Genomic DNA, 6,168 nt, shown 5'->3' with positions numbered 1-6,168 from the left:
CACATATGTTACATTTACTTCAGCTAAGTAACCAAGTTAGAAAATTACTAGGAAGAGATAGTGTCCAAGGCCCCTCTGAGACACTGAAGTGAGCAGCTGCTGCCACCTAGTGGCTAACCTAGAAATGGCTAGGGCCTCCAGGGAAAGAACCCTTTGGTTCTCCCTTGCTAAGGCAGGGGTACGAGTGTGAGGCAGGTGTGAGAGAGAGAGAGAGAGAGAGAGAGAGAGAGAGAGAGAGAGAGAGAGAATATGAGTGTGAGGCTGGTGTGTGTGTGTGTGTGTGTGAGAGAGAGAGAGAGAGGGGGGGGGGGGAGAGAGAGAGAGAGAGAATATGAGTGTGAGGCTGGTGTGTGTTGGAAATGGGAGCCCACCTGCAAGCACCATCACCTTGGGGTGTGTGAAGCTTCTGGAGTCTCTGGAACCCAATAGAGAACCCTGGGTTGAGCAGGAGCCCCGAGTGTTGACCCCGCTCCCCAACCTGCCACTGTCTGGCCCTGGGCAAGGACACCGACCAGCCTCTCAGCAAAGACTACCACAGTAAGACACAGAAAGCTCATGCTCCAAGCTCTGCTGCTGCCCAATGGGCCTCAAAGGGGACAGGACACTCTCTTCCGGCTCCCACAGGCTCCCCACTCTCCTGTTGTTAGGGCATTGGGAGCCTAGCTCCAGCAACTGCGGGAACATCCATCTGTAGCCACTTGTCTTTCGCTGGGTAGCTTCAGTGTCTAGGGGCTCTGAGGTCAAGGGCTGGCTTCCTTTCTCAGACTGTGGCAAGAGCCATTTGTCCTCCCGCTCCTCCTTCCCAGGGTGAGTCCCCTGCTGTGGATGAGAGATTCTTCCCAGCCCCAGTTTGAGGGCACTGCCAGACTGGACCTATGAGACCTGAACCCTGCCACAGGGCAACTTTGACACTGGCTAAGCCCTTGGCAGTTAGCGCTTGCGCTTAGTCCCTGGGGCCCAGAGCCTGCAAAAAGCCCCCATCTCGAAGCCCCAGGCTGGATATGGAGAGGAGAGGGTGGAGGCAGAGAGGCAGAGGCATTGTAGAATAAATAGAACTTTATTCTTTCTCCAGTAGAATTCAGTGGAAACCCAGCAGTAACAAGTATACCAGTGGGCTCCGGGGTGAGACCCCACCCAGGCAGGAGGGCAGGGTAAGCCTGCTCCCCCAGCCCAGGGGTGTAGGGGGAGGGAGGGGACCCCCTGGAGTCCCGTCCTGCGGGGCAAGGAGGGGGCACAGAGGGATTGGGGGGAGGCCAGGGAAATGAAGGAACTCAGGCCAAGTGTGTGTGTGTGTGTGTGTGTGTGTGTGTGTTGGAGGGCCCCATGGGGTGCTGGTGGCTATGAGGCTGGGGGCAGGGGTAACTTGGACCCCTTAGCCAGCCCCTTCACAGTGGGGCTGAGGCTTAGATGAAGTGAGCTCTGATGGGCAGTGAGGAGTAGCATCCTACTCATCCGAGGGGCCCTAGCTTTACCCTCCCCCTACTTCTTGGTGGTCAAAGGCAGAAGCCAAAAGCCAGGATCCCTTCCTCCCAGGGGTAGCTGCCCGGGACGCCCACACCCAGTGCTGGGCAGAGGGAGAAGGGAAGCTGCTTCCCGCACAGGTCAGGAGAAGGCGGCCTTGGAAAGTTAGTATTTCACAGTATTAGAGAGAACGGGAGGATGACAGGCTGCGGGGTGGGGCACATCCAGGAGAGGGGAGCCCTTCAGAGCCCTGCCCATCCCAAGGACCCACCCCTTCAGCTCTAGATCCAGCTCCCCCAATACACAGCACAAATTCCTTCAGTATAAATGTGCTTAAAATGAAAATTCTTATTAAAAAAATCAAAACAAAAAAAATTAAAATAAAAACGAAACCAGCGAGAATTAATATCTGGGGGGTTGGTACGCAGGATATGTACAGGGGATCTCCCCCACCCTGGACACCCCCTCTGTCACCATCTGAAGCAGGGGGAAGTTCCCCAACGGGGGAGAGATGGCTTGAGTTCGGAGGACAGGAAGCCAGGTCCCGGCATTTGCTGGTGATAAAGACGTGGCAAGGTGCGTTGGGGCTCAGGCCCAGGTCCTCACATGGCTCAATGCCTGGCCCCTGATGCCAGCCCAGGCTGCCGGAAGAGGGCAGTCCATCTTGGGTCCAGGCCTCTGTCCACAGAGTCACTGCCTCCTCCCTCCTGTCCCCGCAGAAGGTTCCCAGTTCTGTCTGGGAGGAAGAGGCGGGGCAGGGCTGATGGGTCATGTGGCCAGTAGGAAGGCAGAGAAAGCCAGGGCAGGGTTGAGGATCGTCCATGTGGAGGTCATGGGGACTGGGTGGCAGGGCTGCTTCTGTGGGAGCTGGGGCTGAGGCTGGGGCTACAGCTACCCGGAGGGGGAGCCAGGCCACCCCCATCTCGGGTTCCGCCCCCCGACTGTCCGCTTAGAGTGTCCAAGCCCTCAGAGTTCTCCAGCATTTCCTGGATAAGAGGAGGCATGGAGCCGGGAATCTCCATCTTCAGGGTGATCACTCGCTCCGCTCCTGTGGGGACGAAGGAGGAGGTCAGAGACTTGCCCAGAAGGGGGCATCACAGGGTGAGGAGACCAATGCCACCCATATGGGCATCTACCATGCACCGCACCCAGGGCTCAGTGACTTGATACAAAAGCCAGCTCTCTCGAGCCCGCAGTGTGGCAACTGGATAAAGCATTTTGAATGTGAGGCTTCTGCCTGTCTGGGTTTGGCCCTAGGCCTCAAGTCATGGACTGCCCAGCAGGCACTGCCAAACACCATCACCGCTCCCTTCCTCACAGGAAGCTGAGGTTCGGAGCTGGCAAGAGGCCTGCCCGCCAGTCTATACCCACATGACCTCTTACAGAGGCAGGCCTTGGACTACCATGGAAAAGTGACAGCAAGAGCCATAACCTAGACACAGACGGGGACAGACTAGCTTCAGTGAGGAAGACACACAGCCTGACTCAGTCCTGAGCCTTCTTCCACGCGAAGGACTCACCCTTGGCGCTGATGCTCCGAAGATCTGTGATCTTCATCAGCATCTTGGGGAACATGTGGGGACGGCTGGGCCTCCGTTTCCGGACGTAGACCTTCAGTGCCTCCAGCAGCGGCTCCTGCAGCATGTCCACCTTGTCTGGCTGCTCCAGGTCCTGCCGGTCTGAGCATAAAACCGCCCCTGAGCAGGCACACCCTCATCGCCCCCCCAACCCCACACCCAAACCCACTCCACCAAGCAGGCATACAGATGCATTCCCAGATGTGGCCACTTGGGGGCGGGTCTGCCCAAGCCACAGAGGGCAGAAGGCTGGCCGCAAGGTAGGCCTGAGAGGATCTCTGGACTGGCAGACAGCACAGGGCTTTTTTTTTTTTTTTTCGGATTTTTCGAGACAGGGTTTCTCTATGGAAACCTGTCCTAGAACTAGCTCTTGTAGACCAGGCTGGCCTCGAACTCACAGAGTGCTGGGATTAAAGGCGTGCGCCACCAATGACCGGCAGCAGCACAGGGCTTTTAAACTCTAAAAGGAAGTGGGGTGTGGGCTGTTCGAAGCTCTCCACAGTAGCTGTGTTGGTGGAGATGGGAAGCCCAACCGCTAACACGGAGAGCTCTCCCCATACAAAGCAAGGACTTCCCTGCAGCTTCTCCTCTCCCGGCCATCATTACTATGACTGATATAGTCTTTATCAATGTAGCACGGAAGAACAGTAAAATAACAACCAATATTAGCTGGGTCTCACTCTTGATGCTGTAGAGGAGTGTCACCTGGGAGAGAGTAAGTGCCCCGAGACCAGACCTGCCCCTCCAGGCCGCAGCCAGCCTCCAGAGAGCCACCTGAACCTCACCCACCTCCACAGATGAGGCAGATGGCACTGAGCAATCCAGTCTCCGCATCGTCCATCTCCAGGGGCAGCAGCTGGTTGGCGAAGGCAAAAACCAAGTCGGTGAGAGGGCCAAAGCCAGCATTGTGCATCTGCGTCCGGTTCAGGGTCAGCCCGTCTGAGAAGGTCATTGTGTCTTGTTCAGGCGTGTACCGCGTGCAGATTCGCAGAATCTGGGTGCAGAGGATGTACAGGTTCGGAGACTGGGGCGCCACCCCCCGCTTCTGCCCCAACCCCTGGTACGCCAGCTCCAGCATTCCCGGAGGCCCTCCCTGGCAAGCGGCCAGAGCATGGCTGGCTGGCTGACAGAATTTTCTCCAGTGATGGAAAGGTTCTGTCTGCACCATCCAGCGCGGTAGCCACCAGCCCCATGTGGCTCCTGAGCACTTGAGATGTGGCTAATGCAGCTAAGGGGCTGAACTGAGTCTAATCGCAATTAAACTTAAACAGACACACGTGTCCATCGCCAAGACACTGGGCGATGGATCTAGGCCACACCGCCTCCTTACAGGGAAATCAGGAAGGAAAGGCGTTTCCAGCCAGCAAGACGTAAGGCAGAGCCATCCCCAGGACTGTCCCATTCAGCCTCAACAGTTTGCTCCTGATGGTGCTTCCCACATCTGTGCACGGCACCGGGGACAGGCGCCGGGGGTCAGGCATGCGATACCTCCCAGGTCTTCACCAGGGATGTGTCTGAGGAAGAGGCCGGGAACCCTGGTGAGGGATTCTGTAGAAGCCTCCTGCCAGCTTGGGCAGCTCGCACTACTTCAGGCATCCCACTCACAATTCAGGCCATGGCGCGCTACCGCACGCCAACTCCACCGGAGTCCCCGCAGCAGGCCCTTCCACTTCCTGCTCCCAGGAAACAGCACTTTCTCATGATGCCTCACTACCAGATGTTAGTGGTATCGTTAGTGGTATCGCCTCTCCAGGGTCTCTCTTCACAGGGAAGGGACAGGACAGCTCTCATCCCACGCCAGCCGGCACTATCGGCTTGCAGTGTTCATTTACTTGTCCGTGGCCTCCTCCCCTCGAAGAGAGGATGGAAGTGTGACCGCCTCTAGACGCCCAGCTCAGAGGGGTCTAGGTCAGTCTTTCTATGGACTGAATGGACAGGTGGGATGTGAGCTGACGAGAGGCTGCACGGATAAGCAGGTGGACAGGAGCAGCCTGAGTGCTAGGTGGCTGAGTGGACAGACGGACACAGGAGAGGGAGAACGTGGACGTTCGGGTTCTGAGAAAGGTTCTAGAAAGTGACTGTTCGGCCAAGACTAGATCCTACGGATCCACACGCAGGGACACGGCGAAGGGCAGGGGTAAACGCTCACCAGGATATCCAGGCAGGCTGCCTTGAGGAGGGTGATCTGGTCAGCGATGGTGAGGGTGGTGAAGCCGGGAAGCTGCTTGGCGAACTCCACCGTCTTAATGATGCACTTGGTGGAGAGTTCACTGAACTTGTCCCAGAGGTCAATGTCCAGAGAGACGCGCTGTTCTGAGCTGTTGTTCTGAGAGAGGCCAGGAGAGTAAGGAGAGTTACGCACCCATTCTCCAGCCTGTCCCCTGCCTGCCCTCCACCCGGCCTTTGCTTCCAGACAGCGGCGGCTAGGAGAAAGGTGCTGGAAGGGGTGGCGGAAGAAGGGGCCCTGGGCGTGTGGCACCCCTCCTGGCCAGCATACCGTAGTGTACTTGCCCAGCTGGCAGAGGGCCGGGAAGGTCTCCTGGTGAGCCTTGCGCACCTTCTCGATGAGCTCCCCCACCTCCGGGGTCAGCGTGTAGCTCTCTGAGCACTCAGCCTTGGGAGCCTCTTTCTTCTTTTTGTTTCGATCGTTTCGCACCGCTGTGGGGGACGTGGATGGGTTAGAGAGAAACTGCCGTGGCTCAGGGCCAGGCCCAGCCCATGCTGTTCACCAACCAGACAGACAGACAGACGCACGCACGCACGCACGCACATAAGCACACAAAGCCAGTGTGACATTCCAGCCCTCCGTGTCTACCTGACTCATCTTAAATCCTACTCCAGGCCCATGACCACAGCGGCCACACGTGCGCACAATGCCCTTGGCCAGCACGTAGTGCTCTGTCATGCATCTACTCCAGCCCACACTCTAAGAACATGAGCCCAGACTGGCAGTCATGCTAACTGAGTCCTCGCCCTGTGCCTGCCTGCCAGGAATCCTTAGTGTCCCGGCTCTCCTGGCAGCAGTCTCCCTGGGGTTCCCTAAGACTGGCCCAAAGCAGCTCCCTGGGCAGGCAGGGAATAGGGCTCCCCAACCACAGAATGGGGGGCCCCCCAGGCGGAAGAATCTCTT

The 6,168-nt window shown here is 57.7% G+C and overlaps 1 protein-coding gene across 4 annotated transcripts in view; it reads right to left on the bottom strand.

The window, feature by feature from the left end:
- Positions 1–1,038: 1,038 nt before the first annotated feature.
- Rara (retinoic acid receptor alpha) overlaps positions 1,039–6,168 on the bottom strand; it is a 46,458-nt gene continuing 41,328 nt past the window's right edge. For all 4 annotated transcript variants that reach the window (XM_041643986.1, XM_041643984.1, XM_041643985.1 and 1 more), the window contains 5 exons: positions 5,536–5,696; positions 5,188–5,364; positions 3,828–4,032; positions 2,982–3,140; positions 1,039–2,509 (listed from right to left, as the gene is read on the bottom strand). In XM_041643986.1, coding sequence (XP_041499920.1) covers positions 2,292–2,509; positions 2,982–3,140; positions 3,828–4,032; positions 5,188–5,364; positions 5,536–5,696 — 920 coding nt within the window. In that variant the 3' untranslated portion in view covers positions 1,039–2,291. The remainder of the gene's footprint in view (positions 2,510–2,981; positions 3,141–3,827; positions 4,033–5,187; positions 5,365–5,535; positions 5,697–6,168) is intronic.

Source organism: Microtus oregoni, unplaced genomic scaffold, assembly GCF_018167655.1.
Source record: "Microtus oregoni isolate MIOR12 unplaced genomic scaffold, Mior012 000091F_ref0000469, whole genome shotgun sequence".
In the NCBI taxonomy this organism is placed as follows: domain Eukaryota; kingdom Metazoa; phylum Chordata; class Mammalia; order Rodentia; family Cricetidae; genus Microtus; species Microtus oregoni.
This window is presented reverse-complemented; position numbering and strand designations above follow the sequence as displayed.